At 43.1% G+C, this 24,671-nt stretch overlaps 2 protein-coding genes across 3 annotated transcripts in view; one reads left to right on the top strand and one right to left on the bottom strand.

Moving 5' to 3' along the window:
* Positions 1 to 473: 473 nt before the first annotated feature.
* DCAF4 (DDB1 and CUL4 associated factor 4) lies at positions 474 to 22,484 on the top strand. The gene is made up of 14 exons (XM_066631498.1): positions 474 to 560; positions 4,299 to 4,404; positions 7,252 to 7,343; positions 8,912 to 9,069; positions 9,935 to 10,017; positions 10,990 to 11,092; positions 11,868 to 12,011; positions 12,576 to 12,625; positions 13,895 to 13,974; positions 15,995 to 16,090; positions 16,183 to 16,280; positions 16,564 to 16,740; positions 16,859 to 16,973; positions 19,561 to 22,484. The coding sequence occupies exons 2-14, from the start codon at positions 4,301 to 4,303 to the stop codon at positions 19,800 to 19,802; spliced, it is 1,542 nt and encodes a 513-aa protein (XP_066487595.1). The 5' UTR covers positions 474 to 560; positions 4,299 to 4,300; the 3' UTR covers positions 19,803 to 22,484.
* The window catches only part of ZFYVE1 (zinc finger FYVE-type containing 1), a 31,839-nt gene continuing 28,893 nt past the window's right edge, over positions 21,726 to 24,671 (bottom strand). For both annotated transcript variants that reach the window (XM_066631495.1, XM_066631497.1), the window contains exon 12: positions 21,726 to 23,758. In XM_066631495.1, the coding sequence (XP_066487592.1) occupies positions 23,526 to 23,758 (233 nt within the window). In that variant the 3' untranslated portion in view covers positions 21,726 to 23,525. The remainder of the gene's footprint in view (positions 23,759 to 24,671) is intronic.

The raw sequence follows: 24,671 nt of genomic DNA, 5'->3' as shown, positions 1-24,671 counted from the left end.
TTTTAGAAGTGGCCCTAGGCATGTCTACTCAGAAGTAAGTGCCATTGCAGTCAATGGGGCTTACTCCCAGACAAGTGTGCAGAGCACTGCAGTCTTACAGCCCTATCCTAGGCATGTCTACTCAGAAGTAAGTGCCATTGCAGGCAATGGGGCTGACTCCCAGGAAAGTGTGCAGAGCATTGCAGCCTAACTCAGGGAAACCCTTCTGACATTGCTCATCAGAGCAACTGGTGGCCCCGCCCATTTTTGTTGCGTAGATAGTCATGTGGCCAAGAGCCTCTCCCAGTCACCCGCCCACGAAGCAAAGACCCGGCTAGGCGAACTTCGAACCTCGAGATCGTCCGCCGTTTGCGGGCGAAGCAAAACTACGCGACCCATGATCGACTCCCGCGCCGTCCAATTACAAGCCGCGCAGAGGGCGGGGCTAAGCGAGACCGCGACCAATCGCGTGTCCTGAAAGAGAGGAAGCCGGCGGGTGGCCGCGACAGAAGCCTTCGCGAGAGGAAAGCCAGGCTGGGCTAGCGGAGGGCCTCCGAGAGTCCGGTCACCGGGTGGAGCAGGTGGCGTTGAGTGTTACGCGCCCGCGCGCATGGAAGTTGTGAGGGGGGCGGTGGGGAGGCCGGCACTGGGGCAGTAGGCCGGCAGATGAATACAGTGGCTAGAGGGATGTTCTTTTCCCACCCACACGACCCAAGAACCAGGGGATACCCACTGAAATTGAGTGACGGGAGAGTTAGGACAGACAACCTGGCATATAATGAGTCTATGGAACTCCTTGCTGCAGGATGTGGTGACAGGGTCTAGGTTGAACTCCTTGCCCCAGGATGTGGTGATAAACCCAGCCTTTGCCCCCCCCCATCACAACACTGTTTATTGTGAGTATCTCAGCTGTCTCCTCCTTCCCCCTGGAAGGGGGGAAGGCAGACATCTTACACTCAGCTTTACAGGGAGATTTAGGACAGGCATAAGGAAATGTTTCTTTGCCCGGCATATAATTAGTCTGTGGAACTCCTTGCCACAGGGTGTGGTGATGGTATCTGGCCTAGATGCCCTTAAAGTTATGCATAGAATGGATAAGGGGATGTTCTTTTCCCTCTCACCCAACACCAGGGGACATCCACTAAAATCAAATGTCAGAAGAGTTAGGACAGACAAAAGGAAATTTCTTTACCCAGCATGCCATTAGTCTGTGGAACTCCCTGCCACAGAGTGTGGTGATGATGTCTGGCCTAGATGCCTTTAAAAGGGGATTGGACAAATTTCTGGATTGGAAAAGTCCATCACAGGTTACAAGCCAGGATGGGTCTGTGCAACCTCCTGTTTTCAGAAGTGGGTTACCTCAGAATGCCAGGTACAAGGGATGGCACCAGGATGCACATCTCTTATTGTTTTGTGTGCTTCCTGAGACATCTGATGGGCCACTGTGATATACAGGAAGCTGTGCTAGATGGGCCTTTGGCCTGATCCAGCAGGAATTAGGTTCTTATGTCTGAGTGGGTATAGAAGGCCCTGCTGGAAAGTCTGTGGAACTCCTTGCTGCAGGATGTGGTCATGGCATCTAGCCTGAATGCCTTTAAAAGGGGATTGGACAGATTTCTGGAGGAAATGCCCATCGCAGGTTACCAGATATGATGAGTCTATGCAACCTGGTTTTAGAAGTAAGCTACCTCTGAAGGCCAGGTGCAGGGGAGCAGCACCAGGTTGCAGGTATCTTATGTGCTTCCTGAGGCATCTGGTGAGCCACTGTGAGACACAGGAAGCTAGACTAGATGGGCTTTTGACCTGATCCTTCTGGGCTCTTCTTATGTTCTTATGACATGCAGAAGGCTTTTAATGCTGAGACAGATGTTTAAAAGGTAGAAAACTCTCAGTGTGGTATGTAAACTGTTGTGACAGGAGGCATAGGAACTGAGGGCCCAATCCTATCCAACTTTCCAGCACCTGTGCGGCCACAATGCAACCACAGTGCAATACAGAGGAGGCCTCTGTGACTTCTTCCCCACCACAGGATGCATTTCATGCCCCATTGGCACCAGCTGCACAGGCGCTAAAAAACTGGGTAGGATTGGGCCCTTAGGATTCTGCTGCGTTTGTGGAAAGAAACAAAAATACCAGTGCTTGGTTTTAAAAGTCTTATGTTGGGATGCAAGTCAGTGGGTGCCTAAAAAGCTTATGTTCCACCCATCTCTTTCGACAGCATTTTATGCATTCACAAGGTCCATGCAGCACATTCTTAATATGTTGTTTTTAAAATAGTTGCTTATTACTAGCAAATATGTTATTAACTATTTTAGTTCCTTCTAGAAAGAGGGATTATAGGTTATCTGCTGTTGCTTTTTTTCCCTTGGTAGGCTAATATTATCTCCATATTTCATTCGCTTGGCATCCTTCTGAGGTCTTCCAGGAACAATACCTAAAATCGGTCAATGCCCCCACCTAACAGTTTGATGGACTCCTATTCCTTCAGGCAGTCCCCTGTATTCTTGTAACTCAAGGTTCTTCCCTAAATTTTCCATTGTTTGCTTAGCTTTTGTGTTTGCTCTGATGCAGCAGGAGCCATTCCTTAGTACACTTATTTACTCTTTGGAAGACAAAGGAGGAGCAAGGATTATCCTGCTTCCCAACCCTTTTGGTAAAGTTTCAACTCATTCTACAGTTAATGATTGGGGTATCTCTAAAATGTCTTAATAGACAGAATGCATTTTATTCCATTTGTTTAATAATATACTCTTACTTCAAAACCATCTGAATAATTTTTAAATGAACAGAGTAATATCCTCTGTCTGTCATATATGGGTAGGAGGGCATATATGGGCATATGGGCAGGAGGTCTGGTCTAGAGGGTTGAGCCTCCGTTTGCCTGAAGATAACATTTGAAGGTCGCCAGTTCGAGGCCACCAGCACGTGCGACCTTGAAGCAGCTGACAAGCTGAGCCTAGTTATTCCATCTGCTCTGAGCGTGGGAGGATGGAGGCCAGATCAGAACGAAACATCTGAATTGTTGTAGCTCTTGAAAGATAGAGCCTTCTTTCAATTGTAAAAATCCCTACGGGGATTTAAATTACCCTGCCTAGTAAACCGCCTTGAATAAAGTCTGAGGAGAAATCTGAGGACCTAGAAAGGCAGTATATAAATACCTGTATTATAATAATAATAATATCTGTTTCAGATATTCCAGAGGAAGTCTTCATTCCTTTTAGAAGACAAATGTGTGCCCCTGTTGTCTCCCCTTCTGTACTTCATCTGGTCAATTTTAAAATGCTGGAAGCTTTCTGAACCATTTCCTTTCTTCCTGATAAGATCTTATCGACTTTTCCTGTGTGTTTGCTGTTTCTATTTTTGATGCTGTGGTTGGAATGGCCAACCAATTGGTTGAATTGTCTGTCTATTTCAAATAGATCTTTTTTTGTTCTATCACAGTGTTTCTCAACCAGTGGTACTGGTACTGCTGGTGGTACTTGCTGTGGTGTCCAGTGGTACATACAGGACCCCCAGAACACTAGCACCTGGCAGCGAGACCAGCAACGCAATGTAACAAGCAGTGTTAGGAGGCTTGGTTTGTTGGTCATAGTTCCAGCATGCACTTTTGCATGCTTGAAAAAGCCCTCCCATCCGTCTTGAGCTTCTTACTAGCGTATGTCACATCGCAGCTGACCTCCCAAACTGAAGTAACTGACAATGACATCATTGTAAATTATTCTGGTGGTACTTCCTATCAGTGGACTCTGCCGAGTGGTATGGCAGGGGACTAACATTGAGAAATGCTGTTCTATCACGTAATCTAGATGATGGCTTATGTTGTAACATTACTGCAGCCCAAAACTAATAATAAAATATTAAAATAAGAAAAAGCAGGAACATGATCTCTGTCTCCAATATCCTATGTAGTCCTTGGGATTCAGAGAGCTACTTTTCAAACAGTCTAAATTGTTTCTGAAAGCCCATTGTGATTCTTGGTTAGTTTTTCATTTAAACCAAAGAACATGTGCTGTATTACACACTGCATTGGAAATCATCTTTGGCTTCTAAAGGTTTTTCCATGTATGATCAAGATGATGATCTTGAAATATAATGATGATGATCATTATATTGATAATCAAGAAATATAAGTCCAAAGGCTCCTTGAACAACCAGAATCAATTATGCAGTTCTTTAGATCTTGGTCAACTTCCTTAAGTTGTGAACTTGTAAGCAAAGCTTGAAATATATAAACTTGTAAGCAGTTGAATTACACGTGACCCTTTCAGAATCACTGGATGTTATGTGGTGTTCACTGTCTGCGTCTGCCTTCATTTTAGAAATGAAGAACAGTTGGCGAGGTAGACAAAATAATGTGCGAAGCAATTGTAGGCAATCCTACAGTCCTCGACCATACAGGATACACGACCACTGGGGCTCAGGAAGGTAAGTATACATGACGTTAATTTCAGTATTTTTAAACTTGGGCTTTTCAAATTATAACATAGAATATATGATACTAGCATGATACCTATGCTTTGCTATGGTATTTAACTACCTTAAATCCATTTTGACTCCAATGAACTTTGATTGCAATGAACAATTGAAATATAGCACAACTACTCCATGTCAGGATTGCTGTACTCATATGGAGAACTCTGCTGCTCTGTGGACCTTGGGGTAATTTTGTTGGTACTTGACCACTGCAGCACAGTGCACTGCAGGGTTACTCTGCACATATTAGCTTGCCACATCCTTAAGTTGCTTCTTCCTTTTAGTGTTGGTGAATCTGACATGAAGTTTTCCAGGAATCTTCTTGGGAACAGGAAGAGGTGATGGCTGTTAGAGGTGTGAGGCACAGTAGGTCTGAGGGAGGGGTGGTGTGGTGGATACTTCTTCAAGTTCACATGGCAAGTACACATCAAAATGGCAAAAGAAAAGACGTGCATAAAGCATAGCATCTTCCCAGGGTGACCTTCAGTACCGAAACTCTCATAGAGCTCCCCATTGCGGAAAACCTCAAGGATGAACTTTAACAGTTGCCCAACTGGCACCAGCTTGCATAAAACACCATAAGTAAACTGTCAGGACATGTGAGCAAGGTAATTAGTAGAGCTGGTGTAGTTGCCCCCCTCACTGTCATGAGACATGATGGAGAATTCTTCCCATTTGGTCATCACATGCCTCACAATGAGCTCACAGACCTCCCTAGCCATTAGCTGAGTATCATACATGAGATAGGAGAGGGATCAGAACAGGCATGCTCTGTCTCCTGTGCTGGGGACAATAGTGTGAGGCACCAACTCCCCATTGACATTTAAATACAGTGGCGCCTCGCATAATGAATGCCTCGCACACCGAAAAACTCGCAGAACGAAAGCGTTTTGCGATTTTTGGTGACTCGCACAACGAATTTTTATGACCCGTGCTTCACAAGACGAATTTTTTTTGGGGGGGGGGTTGTTTTAAGGGGGGGGAATCTTCATGCCAGTTTATGATCCCGTTCACCCTAATAAGGGGGGATCTTCATGTCAGTTTATGATCCCATCCACCCTAGTAAGGGGAGGATCTTCATGTCAATTTATGTAAGTAAGTCCCATTGTGCTTGCTCCCAGGAAAGTGTGCACAGGATTACAGTCTTCAAACTCCCCACTCAGCATCCCCCCCATCACTCATTCACCCTCTCACTGCCCCATTTCCTTCATGTTTCCCCCCATGATCACGGCAAAAGCAAGCAATTGAGTACAGCTGCTCTGTCCTCCCCAGCTTAGAGCACAATCCTGTGCATGTCTCCTCAGAAGTAAGTCCCATTGTGCTTGCTCCCAGGAAAGTGTGCACAGGATTACAGCCTTCAAGCTCCCCACTCAGCATCCCCCCATTTTTGAAATCCTCAGTACAGTATGTATGCCTTTAAAGAGCACTTAATAAACACTTTGTAAACCAAATTTGACTTTGTTCTGACTTTTCTTGGCCATAGGAATGCATTAATTAAATTTCAATGCATTCTTATGGGAAAACGTGCTTCGCAAAACGAAAAAATTTCGTTATGCGAGGCACCACTGTACTTAATTGCCATGCTGACTTAAATTAAGAGACCCTCAGCTATTGTTTACAGCAACTACAGTGAAGGAGGAGTTGCTTGCCTCTGAGTGCCTGGAGAGAGAATGATTGATGGATTGTCAGCTGGCTGCCCTCTCACATTAACGAGGCTATTGTTAAATGACTTTTTTCCTTTAATTTAAAGGGCCCTTCTCATCACATTGAGATAAAACTGCAGGTAAAAAAATCATCTGTAGGCAGTAGCACTGGGGGAAAAGCTAGTCAGGCCTATGTAATAGGAAGGGTTCTGTAACACAGGCCTACAAAATTGAGGGTCAGAAAAGTTTTTCCCAAACTTTGTGGTGGTTTGATATGAATTTGGGGTGTTGATTCCAAAAATGGCATCTGTTTTGCCTTATGTCTAGTTTAGGAGATATAGTATAGCCTCATTAGTGAATGGTTCAAGCAGCTTCCTCATGAGGTGTAGGCTTCCTCATAAGGAAGCTTGCTTGAACCATTCACTAAAGAGGCTATGCCGTGTCTCCAAAACTAGACATGATAGGGCAAAATGGATGCCATTTTTTGAATCGGCACCCAAATATACCCGGGAATTGGTGTAACGTTTAATGAAGCAAAATGTGTGTTGGCCTGTGTAATTCACCCCCAAATTTAGATCTGTCCCTTTAGGGGTTGATTAGGGTGAAATCCTGAATTATAAGCATTTGTATGAATAACCTTTGTAAGCAAAAACCCAAGTTGTCATCAGGCCCAAGATATATTGAGTAATCTGTGAAAATACATTTGATTCCTTTTTACCCCCTCGGGTCTAATTTTTAAAAATCCCTTCATGGTGTGTTTTTGCTTCATAGACAGAATATACCCCCCAAATTTCATGTTTCTAGGTCCAGGGATTTCATACAGAGGGTCAAAGTTAGCATTTATGATGCCTGTTGAGGTCTGGAAGTGACATAATTAAGCAGATGATAGCCAGAAATAAGCACTTTGTTCTCACATAGAAGCTCATTAGCTGCAAATAACAGCAGAGAAAATGTGCAAATTTTGCTCATATTTTCAAGATATGAGAGAGCCTAATTATCAAGTTGGGAGAGCCCAGTTATCTTGGGGGGTTGGATAAATTGCTTCCGGGGACCACATTTGCCCCACAGGCCTAATGTTTGACACCTCTATCTTAAAATATATCATCTGTATTGCATTTTATGCCATCCATCTTCCTCATGCATATCTTTTTCAAAGACATGAACAAGAAGAATTGCAGAACCCAGGGACAAGCCAGCTTGAATCCCCCTCTACTTCTGCTGATGTGTGCCAGAACTCTCCAGTGCCTGGTAAGGAATCATAGGCTTCATGGGCCAAGAATGCTTTCATGAATTCAAGGTGTTTGGATTGAAGACAATGCTGCATGATATGTATTTTCTCACCTAACATTTTGAAAGGTATTTGACACCCTATAGCTGAGAAATATTTTGAATATGTTGGTAAGATATTTGCAGGTTAATGGACAAATAGAAGATAGCTGCTTTCCTGTGCTTAAATCTCTTTTTTCCTGGATTGGTTTAGACTGGTATATTTAGTGTTTTTTTCCCCACTGTTCTGTGAAAAGATCTTGCCAGACAACTTTTATAAATAGATGATTCTAGTGCCATCCAGGAACTGTGCCACACTGTAACTAAATGTCTTTCCAGCTGGACCAGCTTTAGGAACAGATTAGGAACAGTGGCGTAGCTAAGGGAGTGCAGGGTAGCAGCTGCACTGGACATCAAGCTTTAGGGGGGGCAACAAGCTGGTGACCAAAATTTTGAAAATCTTGGTATGTATGAATAATATCATCATGTTATATATCATTGGAAAGGAATTTAATGCAGAATGCAATGAAACAAACTGCACTGGAATATCTGTGTTCTTTCAAAAGTTATGGCCAATTAACCAGAAAATGAAAACACAACTGCCTTGTGGAACAAAAAATGGATTAGCTTGAGTTTTTACCTATGAGACTGATTGTTCTGAGTGCCAATGAGATGTCGTTATGATAGAGCATGGAACAAAAACTTTATATTTATTTACTTAATTAAATTTGATTTTGTCATGCAGGGGGGGCTACAAAATCTTCTTTGACCCCAGGTAGCAGGTAGATGCCTTATCTATGCCACTGACTGGGGGGAGGCAACAGAGCAAGTGGGTGGTGTGCTGATGGGAGGAGGAGGTAGGTTCCTCCCAATTTTCACTTTTTAAAAAGCCTGGACATGATGTCACTTCCGGTTGTGACGTCACTTCTGGGGCAGCATTTTGAACTTGGCAGCGGGCTACACAATCATTAGCTACATCACTGATTAGGAAACCTAACATTGCAATAAAAGTGTAGGTTGATAAGGTGCCATAGGGTGGCAAGTTGTTTCTGAGTCTAGTGCATCAATTTGGAACGTGGTAAATTCAATCTGTATTTCAGATTACCATTGCATGATGAATAAAAGCAAAAGTGGCTTGGATACAAAGGTGGAGTAGCAGAATTCCCATTGGGGGTATATTCAGAGTTGGAGTCTCTTCTACGGGAGTGTTAATATGCAGTTCTATTTTGGTTTTGTTTGCAAGCACCATTTGCTTTGGGTATTCCAAAAGCTATTACATACATAGTTTAATTTTTATCATTGATAGGAGCCATCTTGGGCTTCAGCATCCTGTTGAGCAATATTTCCAGAGTGCTCATTGCCTAAATTTTGATATTGGAACTGAGAGGGCCCAGTTGCACCAAGCTGCCCTTCCTTTACGGAACTATATATTGTAGATATTTCCTTCTGGAATCCCATATATATTTGATTGTCCTGTGTAATGTAGATTATGGGAATAGTAAAAGAGGCTCCTGCTCATGGAATCTGTTTGTATTTAATTTCTTTTTTAGAATTACCTGGATTTTACTATGATCCTGAAAAGAACCGCTATTTCCGCCTCCTTCCTGGGCATAACAACTGCAACCCTCTCACCAAGGAGAGTATTCAGCACAGGGAGATGGAGAATCAAAGGCTAAGACTGTTAGAAGAGGAGGAGAAACGTATGAAGGTAATTTGGTATATTTAACCTGTCCCCTAAATTAGAATCCAAGCACAGGTTTTATGTCACATTCCAGCACAAAAGTAGAGCACACTTGAACCACTCTTACAGTCCAATCCTATGCTGTCCTTGCACCCAGAGGAGCAGTGGTGCCTAAATGGTCATCAGTGTATCCAGTGGGGCCGGGGCAGCTGCTGAGGACTCCTTGGGGGAAGGGAGCATTTGTTCCCTTGCCCAGGATAATGGTGTTGGAGCCCAATGGGTCCCGTTGGAGCTGCATCTACTATTGAGTGGGTGCAGAACCGAGGAAGCCCATGTAGGGCTTCTTGGCCAGGGAGGGAGCACAGGATACAATGGCAGACCCTGCCGCTGTCTCTCCACCTCCCCCCGGGTCCAATCCTTCACCCTCGCTCCCTGCCTCCCCCCACCCCAAAATGCCTTGCCACCAACCAGCCGCAGTACTTATCCCCAGCCTCCTTCTGGTGCTGCCTCCACGCCAGCAATATAAGCTCCTTACGGTAGTTTCACTGCCGGCGCTGGTCACCATAGGATTTGGCCTTTAGACCAGTTTATTTCTGTGGGCTTTAACCTGAAAAGCTGTAATTTGTTTGGATTGTGACCTTTTTTTTACTTCAGTCTCTTTTTATCTATTGTTAGACAATCAAGTTCTTGTGTTTGAAAGCTTAATTCTTAAATGGAAATGTTGAAATATTTGTTTGGTTAAACTCAGGGTGAGGCTTTGTCTGAAATTCTCACTCTTGCTTGATGGAAGAGTAGCTTGAATAGCATTTTTTGTTCCTAATTGTTCATGATAGATTTCATTTTGATTTTAAGAAAAAGATTTTACACTGTTTTTTAAATTCCTTTTAAACAGAAAACATCCAGATCTGGGCTGAACTCCTCAATCATCTTACGCAAGAGGCAGTTAGGTTTGTTTAGCTCTCTCAGTTATTGCAGGTAAGATTTAGAAAAAATGCTTATGCTTCTTTTTTTAATCTATTGTTGCAGCCCTGCAGAAAATGAAGCAGGCTGAAAAGTGAAGCCTGTTTGAAGGAGACATGATTATTTTGGGGCTTTTTCTGTACTTATAATACATATTTAAAGGCTGACTCTGTAATTTGTATCCTACCTTGTAACTGAAACTTATTTGTGTGATTTGTTGGAAGAGATATTGACAAAAGTGTTTTTTTAATTGCATTTTGGTCTTTCCCTAGCAGAATGAATTTTAGAAATATAGCATGTAGTTCTTGTATACATTTTAATAACTATAATTTTCTCGATATCAGTTTAGTTAATGTTACTAAGAATATTTTCACCTAGTACATTGTGACTATAGGTGGGGCCTCAGTATCCACCGATTCTGCATCCATGGATCTGGCTTAGCACAGGTCCCTTGGACCCATGTTGGGCCAGACTTGGTCCAGCTTGAGCCCTCAGGAGGTGACCGGAGCCACAAAAGCACATGGCCTCTGCTAGTTTCAGAATAACCTTAGGGCTGAAAGGATGCTGATTCTGGAGGGAAACTGAAAATGACATCTTTTTCCCTTTCCCTGGGCTTCAGAATACCTTATAAGGGCAAAAAATGTCACTTCCAGTTTCCCTTTGGAAACAGGAGGTTGTGTCTTTTGAGGTCTGCTTCAGAAAGTCCTCTGGCGGCAACCGGAGCACAGCTCCAGAGGGCTTAAAGGGACAAAACCACAAATTTGATTATCCATGATTTCAGTATCTGCAGGGGGTCTGAGAACAAATCCCCTACTGATACCAAGGCCCCGCCTGTAATCTGCTCACTCCCACTTCACTTTGAAGGTTTAGGGAAACTTGAGCAAACAAATAAATGATTTTAAAGCAGCCCTCTGGTGTTAGATGTCTTTTGTACAAGTTTTGCCCTTGTTGGTATTCAATACCCATTTGCTTTTTCTCCCTGTATAGGCTGATCCATGAAGCAAAGGTAAATTGCATGCAAAGAAGAAAATTAGAAATTGAGAGCCCCGATTCCTCCGTTTCTGGAAGCAACAATTTTAAATTGATAGCGGTATGTTGCAAACTTTTTTATTCTAGGTTCTGTTTATTGTTCACAATAAGGTTGGAATATGCTGTTGCATCAAAGATGATTCCTTCAGACACATTAGTAAACTCTTTTGGAAAACTCCCTTTCTTGATGTTTGGAAGAATGACATGGACCTGGGATGTGGAAGAAAGTGCTTGGAAGGGATGTGGAAGAAACTAAGGAATCCGCCTTACTCAGAGTCAGACCATGGGTCTGTCTAGCTCAGTATTGTCAGCAAAGCAGCTCTTCAGGGTTTCAGACTAGAATTTTTCTGTTCCTGAAGATGCCTGGAATTGAACTTGAGACCTTTTGCCTGGAAAGCACAAGGTCTGCCTGAGCTATGGTTCCTAACCGCATTATTTTGTGACAATCTGGGACGACTGACTTGCTTTTTGAAAGGAGCATGGGATATTCATAATTAGAGGTTTTTGGATGGGTTGTCTCCATGGAGGCAGTTCATGGCTCCATGGCTGAACACAGTCATGTTCTGGCAACTCCTACGACGCCGCTGGAACCAACCGTATTGGCCTCTGCCTTTCCATTGGACCATTTCAGCGACGTGGAGAGGGGGGATTTGTTGCATGGGTAACAGCCTGTCCTCCATTCCTACTTTACCCAGGCTTCGCGCACTGGAGAGGACACTCTGTTCCAGAACCACCATTCAGAGTGTGACACCATAGTCTTCCGAGACTGAAGGATGCCAACATAATGTCTCCATGGAAGACTGCCTCAGAGCAATTCCTGTCTCTTGCTTTTACAGGCAGACACCGATTACAAGAGAATATTTACTGTGAATGACGTAGAGCATGGAGGTTGTAAATATGGCATTGTCAACCTTAGTGGCTTGAGGAAAGATTCTCTTACTGTGGAGATGTATGACAACCTCTATTTCACAAACCGCAAGGTACTGTTCTCTGCATAATTCAAGATTAGAATGTATTCATTCGGTCCAATGCTTATTATTTAGAGTGCAAACCTACAGTTGAGATTCATTATCTCTTTGATCTGAAGTTTATTGTATGTGGCTTTTAGGTTAAGCAGGATTGTCCACCCCTGATATAATGCATACCATTTATTGGTGTTTCTAATAGCATGGGATATTCTGGATGCAGTAGACATTGTGCATCTTTTGTTGCTTTAAATGCTGAAGGGAAAGGCTTAGTTGTGTATTGATTTATTTAAAAGCAAAAATTAGATCGATGAGTGGAAATGTCAAATATAACTATTTCTACAGGCTTCATACCATTAGAAATCATATTGAAAGACGTGGTGAACTTACTGATCTCTAAGAATTTATTGTTTTTCTTTCTCTGTTGGACTCAGTTTGAAATATTGTCACCTTCTGAGTCTTGTTGCTTATTTTCCTGGTTTTCCAACACCTTTCTAGCTGGCTTTTCCAGTTAGTGTGTGTGCAGTCAAGACTGCCATCTTATTGCTTTGTCTATTGTGTGTGTTTGGTTTTTTTTAGGTGAATTCTGTGTGCTGGGCCTCACTGAGTCATCCGGATTCTCATGTTCTATATCCTTGTTATTAAAATGAAAAACTTGAGTCTCTTTATGCTTCACAATATCACCATTCTGTAGGACAAGCTACATAGTGTATAGAATCCAAATTGATGCTCTTCCTTCTCTCTGCTTTTTGGAAAATGCTTATAGACAGTCCTTCTGGCTCAAGGCTGAGAGAGATGCTCATCAGACTTTAGGATACAGGGAATGCAATGGATGTGAGAAGTGATCTGAGGAATGGTACCACAAGGCAGGGGGCAAGCTACAAAGTAACTGGACTAGAAAACAAAAGGGGTCCAGGTCCTGTGTTTGTCGCAAGGTGTTGGGTAGTTTACTTCTTCCTCTCATCTTGTGGTATTGAAGATGAGTTTAATGTCGGAATTGCAGCCACTTAAGAACATAAGAACAGCCCCACTGGATCAGGCCATAGGCCCATCTAGTCCAGCTTCCTTTATCTCACAGCGGCCCACCAAATGCCCCAGGGAGCACACCAGATAACAAGAGACCTCATCCTGGTGCCCTCCCTTGCATTGGCATTCTGACATAACCCATTTCTAAAATCAGGAGGTTGCGCATACACATCATGGCTTGTACCCCATAATGGATTTTTCCTCCAGAAACTTGTCCAATCCCCTTTTAAAGGCATCCAGGCCAGATGCCGTCACCACATCCTGTGGCAAGGAGTTCCACAGATTGACCACACGCTGAGTAAAGAAATATTTTCCTTTGTCTGCCCTAACCCTCCCAATACCTAATTTTAGTGGACGTCCCCTGGTTCTGGTGTTATGTGAGAGTGTGAAGAGCATCTCTCTATCCACTTTATCCTTCCCATGCATAGTTTTGTATGTCTCAGTCATGTCCCCCCTCAGGCATCTCTTTTCTAGGCTGAAGAGGCTGTAAAATTCTACATTTCTGTTCAAAGGATTCCGAGCCAAATGAAGAAGCAACAGTTCTAGCCTGTATTTGTTTCTCTTCTTCATACCATTTTATGGTGGGAAGAGCAAGAATGTTTCTTGCTGCCTCATCACATTTTTTTTCTTTCTAGCTCTCCTGGCATCTGTGCTAAAATAATAAGGATCAGAGACTGGAAGCATTTGGTGTCCAGTGGAAAAACAGAAGAGATCACTTCAAAGAAGTGTGGGGTTGTACATTCTGAGATGTATTTATTTGTCCTGCTGTGGCTCTGGTACACTTGCCTTTCAGACTGATGGTAATTGACATGTTCTGTTCCTGTGGGAGCTGCAGGCCTTTTCTTTGCAATATCCTTAACTGTCTCCTCCAAGTTGTGCCTCATGGGCATTGCAGAAACTCTGGGCTGTGCCAGCCTCCTCCCAGCATCCTTGTTCAGCAACTCTAATACAGGTAGTGCACATTTCTTGGGTGAAAGGTGATGCATGCAAAAATCTGAAAGTGTGGTGTGTTGGTTTTCCAGCCCTTCCAGTGACTTTCTCAAATGGGAATAAACACTAATGTTGTTTTCCAGCCTTCACAATGTGTAGGGAACACAGAATTTGAGACTTGATAACAATTCTTATTTGTGAATGTTGCAAAGTACAGACTCCTAGCAAAGGAGTTTGAGCTGCACTTTCGTGATTTTTAAAAAATTATATATATAATTATCTGTTTTACTTTAAATAAGGCAACTGTATTCCTAGTAGGCTATTTTGTCTAGGTTGTTTGAAGACTAGTGTGTGATGCAAATATTGAGAGTACTGAAGGTAGCAGGTAGTACTGCTACCTTCAGTACTCTCAGAATGAGAGCTTCATTTATGATTCCCATATTAAGGGCTGACAATTAATGCCTGTGTGAGAGCAATGAGAATTCAACATAAGAACAGCCCCACTGGATCAGGCCATAGGCCCATCTAGTCCAGCTTCTTGTATCTCACAGCGGCCATTACGCTGTGAAAAAATCCATTACGGGGTACAAGCCATGATGTGTATGCGCAACCTCCTGATTTTTGAAATGGGCTATGTCAGAATGCCAGATGCAAGGGAGGGCACCAGGATGAGGTCTCTTGTTATCTGGTGTGCTCCCTGGGGCATTTGGTGGGCCGCTGTGAGATACAGGAAGCTGGACTAGATGGGCCTATGGCCTGATCCAGTGGGGCTGTTCTTATTTTCTTATGTGTTGCCACAAGAACAAATTACTGCTCACAAGCTTACTTCCTTGAGCTGCAGAACTTCTGAAGGAGTTCTATCAGAAAATCAGAATGGATATTCCTTTTAGAACAATGGCAGAATTCGGACTTACTTAATCATGTAAGTCTTCTGTAGTTTCCCAATTTAATTAAAACATATCCCTATCCTATTCTACAAGTCTTGACATATAACATCTGTCCTGGCTGTAAGGCTTGGCTGTAATACATAACTCTAATGCATATGTTTTTGACTGACAGCGCCCTTGGTTGTCTATGGCCCCCCCATTAGGGCTACAATTCTATACATTGTATAGGACTGTGAGTGGTTTGTTTTTTTTGCGAGGATTCAACAACTCCCTTGGCTGGTCTCTGCAGCTCCCTGGGGAGCCACAGTGGGTTTGGGAACCTACTGCTCTAACATAACTTTTCCCTACTTTCTTTCCCTTCTATTGCTTAACTTCAATGTTCTGCCATTGAAAGACCCAAAGACATTATTTGGATATTGGTGAAAGTTACGGAAGATAAAATGTTGAGGTATATCATGCAAGTATTCATTGCAGCAGTGCTACCAAAGTAATGGGATTACTTTAGAGTAAGTGCATTATAGACTCTCATCCCTCCCCCAATAGATATCCAAAGCACAACTGGTTTTATGTAGTAATGGGGCTTTAGTTGGTCCAAGCACTCTCAAACTTTGTTAACTGCTACTCACAAAAAAATGATGTAGAAATTTGTGACTCACCCCCATCTACAGCTAGTTGTGGCCCAGGCTTTGAGAACCCCTGCAGTAAGACAGTTGGTCCATCTAGCTCAGTATAGCCTACACTTAGGGGTTTTCTGGGGTTTCAGACAGGGGTCTTTCCTAGCCCTACCTGGAGATTCCAGGTATTGAATTTATCAGAGCTTTACAACCCTCTTCCATTGTGGTCATGATCTCCCCCAGGAGCCCCAACCTACACTTTAAAAACCCCTGGGGTGGGTAGTTCACAGCATTGAGTTCAGTAAGACTTGTACTTACCTGGGAGTATGCAGCATTGCAACTTCAATGTGATTGGAGCAGTATCTGCCTTGCATTTAAAATGTTGAATGTTTTGAAGCCATGATTTGTGTTTGGTTTTTTAAAAAAATGTTTAATGAATGAGCAATCCCAGGATGTTTCCTGGGGTGAACCCTCTTCGGTGGAGTGTCATCGTTTCTCATCTCATAGTGGCATCTGACAACATCTGTTCTGTTCCATTTAGGAGACCAGCCTGGAATGTTGTGCAGCTTCAAGATCTCCACAGCCTGGTCCTGTGCCTGGTGTCTGAATCCTCAGGCTGAGAATTGCTTTAGTACAGGTGAGATGGCATGCTTTCCCCCACACTCACTCACCTTCACCCACCTTTAGAATATGATAACTGACCCAGCACTTCTGTGGTGGTTTTTGTAGGCTTAAGTCGGCGAGTCCTCGTAACCAATGCAGTGACAGGTCATCGTCAGACATTTGGTACCAGTAGTGATGTCTTGGCACAGCAATTTGCCACTCAGGTAAGAGAGTCTGTTTGAGACAAGCAGCCCCCAGCATATGCTGTGCCTTTGCACAGTGATGTCCCTGAATCACCAGGACTAATGCTGGCAACACCCAATGGGAAGGAAAAAAAAGAGAGGCTATATGTGAATAATTGCTTCACGGGACTACAGTACTTTAAATTAGAAGAAAGTTGTGATGCGAACACCTGAAGTGGCTTTGAAGATTTAAGGACTTGTTTAGAAAGTAACTGCAGAAACCCACTTGTGGAACTCACTTAAATCTCTTACTTGGCTTTTCTAGACTCCTGTGCTGTATAATGGCTGCCGTTCAGGGGAGATATTCAGCATTGATGTCCGTCAGCGCAGCCACAAAGGGCAAAATTGGAAAGCAGTCCGTCTCTTCCATGACTCAGCAGTCACATCGGTTAACCTTCTGAAGACTGAACACTGCCTCATGGCTGCAGACATGGCTGGCCAGGTAGCGACAGCTTCTTTCACAATTAATGTTCAATATAACATCTGTGTTGCCCATACATTTCAAGATTTTCCTTTGACTAAATTTATCTATTGTGTTCTGTTTCTTTGACTACTTGCAGGTGAAACTCTGGGATCTGAGAAAACTAAAATGTGTGCAAGAATATAGAGGACATCACAACGAACATGCCGTTCTTCCTTTGCACATCAGTGAAGAAGAAGGGCTTCTGGCAGCAGGTATGACAACATGTGGCTGTGCACAAAATGGCGTTGGTAGAAGCATAAACCAAAGGCTGTGGAGATAAGAGTGTTCACTCTTGTTCCAGAGAAAAATAGAATACACTGTTCACGTTCCTCAGGGCTGCATAGTCTTTTCACATGATAAAAGGAAAGCCGTATCCAAACCAGCAGCTAAACAAGAGAAGGTAAACTCCAAGAAGATGCAAAAAAAATGAACAAAATTTAACAAGCATATCTGTGTAGGCAAGTGCCTTTCCTTCAGGCACTGTGAAGACAACGCGATACAAACCTCTTAAGTCAGTGTTTTTCTGAAACTGTGGGTTGGGACTCAGTTGGTGGGTTGTGGTCCCCCATTCATTTCAATGTGTACTTTTTAATATATTGGACTTGCTGCTACCATAGTATGTATCTGGGGAAACGTTATAGATCTGTACTTTATGCACATGCTTTTAACAATCATAGTCAATGGAGCTGTGGATAGGATTGCAGCGTTTGGGGAATATTTTTAAACAGATCAGCAAACGCTTGGGAGCGTTACGGTTGGTTCTTTTTTAAAAAAAATTTTAAACTTATTGTAAACTTTTAATTTTACTTGATATGATTTTGTTGGGGGGGGGGATTTTCCTGCTTTATGATCTCGCTTGTGACCATGACATTACATCTGGTGGGTCCCAACAGATTGTCATTCTAAAAAGTGGGTCCCAATGCTAAAAGGTTTGAAAACCACGACTCTAAATGACTGATATGGATAACTGACTAAAAATGGATAAATATCAATATATTATCTAATTCAAACAAAAAAGTAATAATGCTCAGAAAAATTACATATCATACATCAAACTCATTGGAAGAGACAGTAATTGATCAAGCCCTAGAAGAAGGCACTTGCTAGAACACATCAGGCTTACAGAGTCATTTTTAAGTATCCAGCTTTTGCACCCATTTGGAGTTTACAGCCTCCTTTTACTGGGTAACCTTGCCCCCTCAATTCAGAGTTTCTCCTTGGTGTCCCAGCCATGGGTCCTGGCCGTGGCGTCACTAGATATGGTACTTGATGTGGTAGGCCAGTGTGTTACCCCCATAATGGACCTCCTCCCATGCAGTGGGTGGGGCAATGCCTTGGTGAAGCACCATTGCCTCACCCCCACTGGTTTATTGGCTATAACTTTTGATAGAATGGGGATATTTCAACATGGTTTGTTTAAGGATTACTGTTGGCTAATTAAGACTTCTTCATCAAGAGCAAGTTTAGGATGTGTAAAGTCATGCACATTGGATGTGCAAGTGTAAAGTTATGCACATTGGGGCAAAAAATCAAAACATAGGCTGATGGGTTCTGAGCTGTCTGTGACAGATATCTTGGGGTGGTGGCGGACAGGTCGATGAAAGTGTTGACTCTGTGCAGCGGCAGTAAAAAAGGCCAATTCTATGCTTGGGATCATTAGAAAAGGTATTGAGAACAGAACAGCTAATATTATTATGCTGTTGTACAAATCTATGGTAAGGCCACACCTGGAGTATTGTGTCCAGTTCTGGTCGCCGCATCTCAAAAAAGACATAGTGGTAATAGGAAAGGTGCAAAAGAGAGCGACTAAGATGATTGCTGGGCTGGGGCACCTTCCTTATGAGGAAAGGCCTCATAAGAGGCGTTTGCACCTCTTCAGCCTAGAAAAGAGATGCCTGAGGGGGGACATGATTACATGATTGAGACATACAAAATTATGCATGGGAAGAATAAAGTGGCTAGAGAGATGCTCTTTACACTCTTGCATAACACCAGAACCAGGGGACATCCACTCAAATTAGGTGATGCCCATCCAGCCCATCCAGCCACTAAAATTAGGTGATGCCTATCCAGCCACACTGACACAGACCCCATGCCTGTTGCTTCACTAAAATTGAGTGTTGGGAGAGTTGGAACAGACAAAAGATTTCCTTACTCAGTATATGGTAGGTCTGTGGAACTCCTTGCCACAGGATGTGGTGACGGCATCTGGCCTGGATGCCTTTTAAAAGGGATTGGACAAGTTTCTGGAGGAAAAATCCATTACAGGTTACAAGCCATGATGTGTACATGCAACCTCCTGATTTTTGAAATGGGCTATGTCAGATGCAAGGGAGGGCACCAGGAGGCAGGTCTCTTGTTATCTGGTGTGCTCCCTGGGGCATTTGTTGGGCCGCTGTGAGATGCAGGAAGCTGGACTAGATGGGCCTATGGCTTGATCCAGTGGGGCTGTTCCTATTTTCTTATGTTGATGCTTAACCAGATTCCTAAAAAGTGAGAAGCCTTGTATTGTGCAGTCTGCATTCCTCTCTGTGGGAGTTCTGGTGCCCTTTGCCTCCATGTGCCTTCTGTCTTGGTTGGTTTGCCTTGATGAACTGGTTGGGATTGCTGCCCTGCCTTAGATTTTTATCATGCCTGCCCCTTCACACTTGCCTAATTGTTTCCCTACTTAACGTAACTGCTGTTCCTGAAATTTTCAGCTAGCTACCTCAAGTGGGAAAAGAGTCTTAACACACAAACATACTTCTTTAGGTTATGTTGCTATAGTTTGTTCTGATTTGTATTGCTTTTTGTCCTCAGTTGGTCAGGATTGCTATACACGAATCTGGAGTCTCCAAGATGCTCATTTGCTACGGACAGTCCCTTCTCCACGCCCGTCATCTATGGACTCCATCCCAAGCGTGGTATTCTCATCACAACTTGGAGGCGCCAATGGGGTTCCTGGCCTACTCATGGCAGTTGGACAAGATCTCTATTATTTCTCCTATAAGACGGATGATCCATATTGTCTGCATATCAAAGAAATTGACTTTAGTGATTGAAGAAAAAATGCAATTGGTAGATGTCCTGGAAGTTACTATTGTATTGATGTGGAGTGTGGTATTTCTCCTCTGTAGCATTCTGGACCCTCTTAATCAGAGAACCAGTTTTAGCCTCTGGCTGAAAATCTCAAGTTACTGCCATAAATTTTTTTAGTAGATGATACTGACTTGACTTGTTGCAGGATTTACTAGGAATATTCAGCAATGGCAAAATACCTCAACATGGAGACTGAGGTAGATCACATCTCCCATGTTGCAAGAACTAGTTATCCAAAAGGTAGCTGCAGAAAACGCACAATTATTCCACATGTAATATATTTTTAAAAGAAATGTATGTGTTTAGCTCTCTGGACATGAAAGGAGGGTCTGCAGATTTTTGCTGAGCTTGGCCAGTGGCATAAACTAGGTCATTACAGGTTCAGGACACAGCTTCTACCTTTTTCTTGGAATAAGGCAGGCATGCTTTCCAAAGAACTAAATTAATTTAATGGGGTTTTTAATTTAGCAACTCTGATCACCAACATTCAGAAGATGAACTTTCAAGTCCTATTCTCTCAACACAGCAGCATGGAAAAAATAGTGTCCCTTTCCTGAAACACAAACTGAAACCTGTGCTGGTGACAGCAGTGAATTCATACTTCTCATATCTCATTGTACAGCAGTGAATTCATACTTTTAATACTTCTAATATTGTACAGGGGGCCTCTGTTATCTCCGGGCTCAGCATCTGTGATTTCATAATCTGCATGCAGTGCAAAATATTGGGTATTTTGATGAAAACTGGAAGTTACATTTTACAGCCTCCAAGTTCATTCTGAATCCTGCAGAGGCCATGGTTGGACGCACACAGCCTCTTTGGGCTTCAGAAAGCCTCTGAAGGTGACCAGAGCATTGGTCCGGTCACCTTCAGGGGCTTGGGTTGGCCAGAAAACAGTAGATTCAAACACCTGCAGTTTTCCTTATCTGCGGGGGTTTCAGTAACGGAACCCCTGTGAATAACAAGGGCCAATTATATATCTTTATTTCCTTCATATTTTGAAGCTTCTTGAAGGCAGCAGCTAAGACTGCTCTTCTGTTTGCCAGCTGCTATACTGAAAACAAAAGGTTACTGTGTCACTGAATGGATGATTCATATAAGCTTTGATTCATAATGACTTTCCTATATTCTGGCATTTTATTGCATTACCTCATCTGAAACCTTGATAAATATGACCATATGCTATGTGAACTGTCTTGTGGACTGCTAAGTAGGTAAACCCAGGAGAAAATCCTTGGTTGCTCTCTTAATAGTTTTGTGACTGCTGCTGGTAAGCTGCAAAGTATATTTATCCCATTTTCTAGAAAATGAAACTTTTAAAAGCGTGACCCTGTCTTGTTCACTTCCCTGCCCCTTTATAATTTCAAACCAGAGTAGATAGGCCTCTTAAAGTCTCTGTGAGCAGCCAGTTTGCTGATTTGTACTCCCCATTTTAATTTTACTTTTTTTTGCAAGTTATCCTTACTCTGCTAATTGCACTAATTGGTAATCTTGGCACCAAACATTTTGTCTATTGTTGTGAACAGATGATAGGAGCTTTAGTTATCTTCATGAATTGATTCTTGTATTTAAAGTTGTTTTTTTTAATACAGGGTTTTCTGTTCCATGACTGGGCAGCTTCCTTAAGAGTGTCTTTTTTGACCATTAAATAAATATTAACTGAAATTTAGTAACTATTAACAATATCCCTTTGCTGTGCTCAGGCTGCACTGAACAAGCCACTTTAACACAGAAAAGCTTGGATAGGTGCTCTAGTACTTATGTAGGCTTTCAATTGATGCATTTAACTTGTCCTGACATATAATAGAACTATCTAGCTCTAAAAGGAGGAGGCAGTGTGCTCCTTCTTGGGGTACCAAAAAACCAGACAAGTCAATGAAGCAGACTCTTACAAGTAAAGATTTTATACAAGGAATGTCAGGGATGACTGCTGTAGATGCAGTAACATGACTGGATAGCTACATGCATGAAGATCACACACAGCATGGACTATAAACAAGTTCCAATGGCATTTTCCATCAAAGTTAAAAAATAAAACACTTCAAAGTGTAATACCTAAGCTGGAAAATCTCTACAAGAGGACTCTTATCCCACGTCTACCCCTGGGGTGAGGGGTGGGGGAAATGGTCAGCTTCTACTTACAAAATACATATTCAATTCCTGTGGCATTCAGAGAGCGCAAATTTACTACTACATAATCCAGTTCTGTTTTGGCATGCAAGCCAGAAACAGTCACTTCCTTCGAGTGACAGAGCAAGATTAGATAGACAGAAGAAATCGGTATACTTCTTCAGAAGGGGCAGAACATTGTATCACTTAAGTTAATAGTCCTAAAATAGAGTTTTAGTCACCAAAGTATACAATGATATATCCATTGTGTAAATGGAAGAAAAGACAGTGCTAGGATATCATGCTATAATGGGTGGAGACAAATCTCCACTATGGGAATGTGCCTTACCCCTAAGAACCAAAAGGAGGAGGGGATTCATTCTTCCAGTCTGATTAAACTTCCGATGTTTTCTTATTACAGAAGCCACAATCCATATAAAAGTCAAATGCTATCATTGTATTCAGTAGTTTGATCAGTGTCTCAAAGTGGTTCAAATGCAGGGTGTGTTGAAAACAATAAATGTCATTTGCTCTTAGGTTCTGGTGAACATATATTCCAGAGTGGCTTGAGTGCTTTAAGGGTGGTTCCTACAGATCTCTCTAAGAATATTTACTAGGTATCAGTCAGAAAAACCTAGTGACTAAGATGCTAAGCAAGCACTGAACTGCAGGGTGTGGGAAGCTGTCTGATACCTTTGCTCTGAGGGGGTGACATGATGGAGACGTAAGAGTCCATTATGGAGAAACCCACCGCACATGATTATGTCGTCAGGAAAAACGCTACATCAGCCCCCAGCAAAACTGAAACAGCTATTAGACTCCCTTTGGGGTTTGTGCTACATCAGCTGCTCTTCTTGAAACTCACTGCATTTATTGCAGTGTCCTTTCAAGAGCTGAAAACGACACCTTGTAGCAGCAGTATAAACTTGATCAGAACCTAGACAGAGGCCTTTCTTGTTGCTGATAAAGCCCTAAAAATTGAATGCAGGCAAGCTGGGGAAAAATAAATATGGGTGCGGGAGTCACAAGGGGCTGCATCACAAGAGCTGGGGCTCCCCATCCAAAAGCAGGGGCCACCTTGCAAAACTGTCATCTCAGGCCATGGAGGAACAAACTCTTTCTAAACCTATGATGTTGCCCGCTTCACACAAAATAATTCCAAGGCACTCGAAAGGCGTTGCGTTTGATGCGTGCACTTCAGAAAACTACCGATTCACCTTTGCTTGGTTTTCCTGTGCTTTGCTGGTTGTCAGCCAACTGTGTTCTTAGCATATTACATGATTATAGATATAGAGATACATAATTTCCACTGGTATGTAATACATTGGATTTTGGATTCCTCATTTAACTACAAGCTTCTCCACACCCCCAACCTTCAAGGCTAGTTTGAAAATCAAGCCCTAAGGAACCTGTGCAACCAGCCTTCTGGAAATCCAAAATGAAGAGTAAAAGAAAAGGCCAGAGATCAAAAGCATGCACTCTGACAGTACAAAGTTTAAAAGGGCAATTTTTTTCTTTTTTGCCTAACCCTGAGAAGCTAAGGTGTTATATGGAGGACCCACAGGAGAAAGCTGGGGTTAAAGGTCACCAGGCTTTTTATTGCAGTTAAAGCAGACTCTGACGGGATGATCCCAGCCGCGGGAAGGGACAGCTCTGCGCTCATGCGAGCATTCGTCACAGAATCCCTGCCCACAGGCACGGCAGTGGTGCTTCGAGAGCTTGATGTTGAACTCCTTCTGGCAGTGGTGGCAATGCAAGATTTCATGGTCGGGCACCCAGTAAGCAGGCCGGGCAGCATCCTTCACGAGACCTGCAAAAGTCCAAAAAGAAAAGCCCACAATGTCGTTTCTGTTCACTATTAGCAAAGGGGGGGAAGGACTACAGAATATGCTGCTGCTGTTGCTGTTTCCAGGAAAAGGGTGGATTTTCTGAGGAAGAGTTTACACCAACATGTTTCAAATCATTCTCACTCTGTGGCTCAGTGAACATGTTTTCATTAGGGCGAAGCTGGCCAGTTGCTCTAACACACAACCTGATGTTTGGGAACCAGTCCCCCAGTTAAGAGGCTACACTGCACTTTTTCATATGTGGACAGTAGTTTCCCCACATCTGCCATCTGAACCAGGACCCATGAGAGAAGGGTGCTGGGAGTACATTGTACCTGCAGCCAGTGTCAAAAAGGAGGCCCAGGAGCCGGGGGGGGGGGGAGACAAAAATTCCTTAGAATTTTCCTATCTCATTAGGGCTCATGAGGGGAGGGGGTCACTGGATACATCCTACCTGGGGCTGGTGTCAAAAAGGGAGCCAGGGAGCTTAAGGAGGGGAGCCAGAAATTTCCTGGGATCTCAGAAAATGTTTGCATGTACTGTATTGTGTGAAGACTTCATTTTGGCATCCTTCAGTCTCGGAAGACTATGGTATCGCGCTCTGAATAGTGGTTCTGGAACAGAGTGTCCTCTCCAGTGTGCAAAGCCTGGGTAAAGTAGATATGGAGGATAGTCTGTTACCTGTGCGGCAAATCCCCCCTCTCCACGTTGCTGGAATGGTCTAATGGAAAGGCAGAAGCCAATACGGTTGGTTCCAGTGGCATCGCAGGAGTTGTTCAGCCATGAACTGCCTCAGGGACTCCGGCTCCGGATTTTATTTTATTATTTTTATTTTTCACATTTTTATACCACCCTTCCTCCAAAGAGCTCAGGGCGGTGTACACAGCTGCTCCCCTC

The sequence above is a fragment of the Tiliqua scincoides genome, chromosome 1 (genome assembly GCF_035046505.1).
Source record: "Tiliqua scincoides isolate rTilSci1 chromosome 1, rTilSci1.hap2, whole genome shotgun sequence".
Taxonomy (NCBI): Eukaryota; Metazoa; Chordata; class Lepidosauria; order Squamata; family Scincidae; genus Tiliqua; species Tiliqua scincoides.
This window is presented reverse-complemented; position numbering and strand designations above follow the sequence as displayed.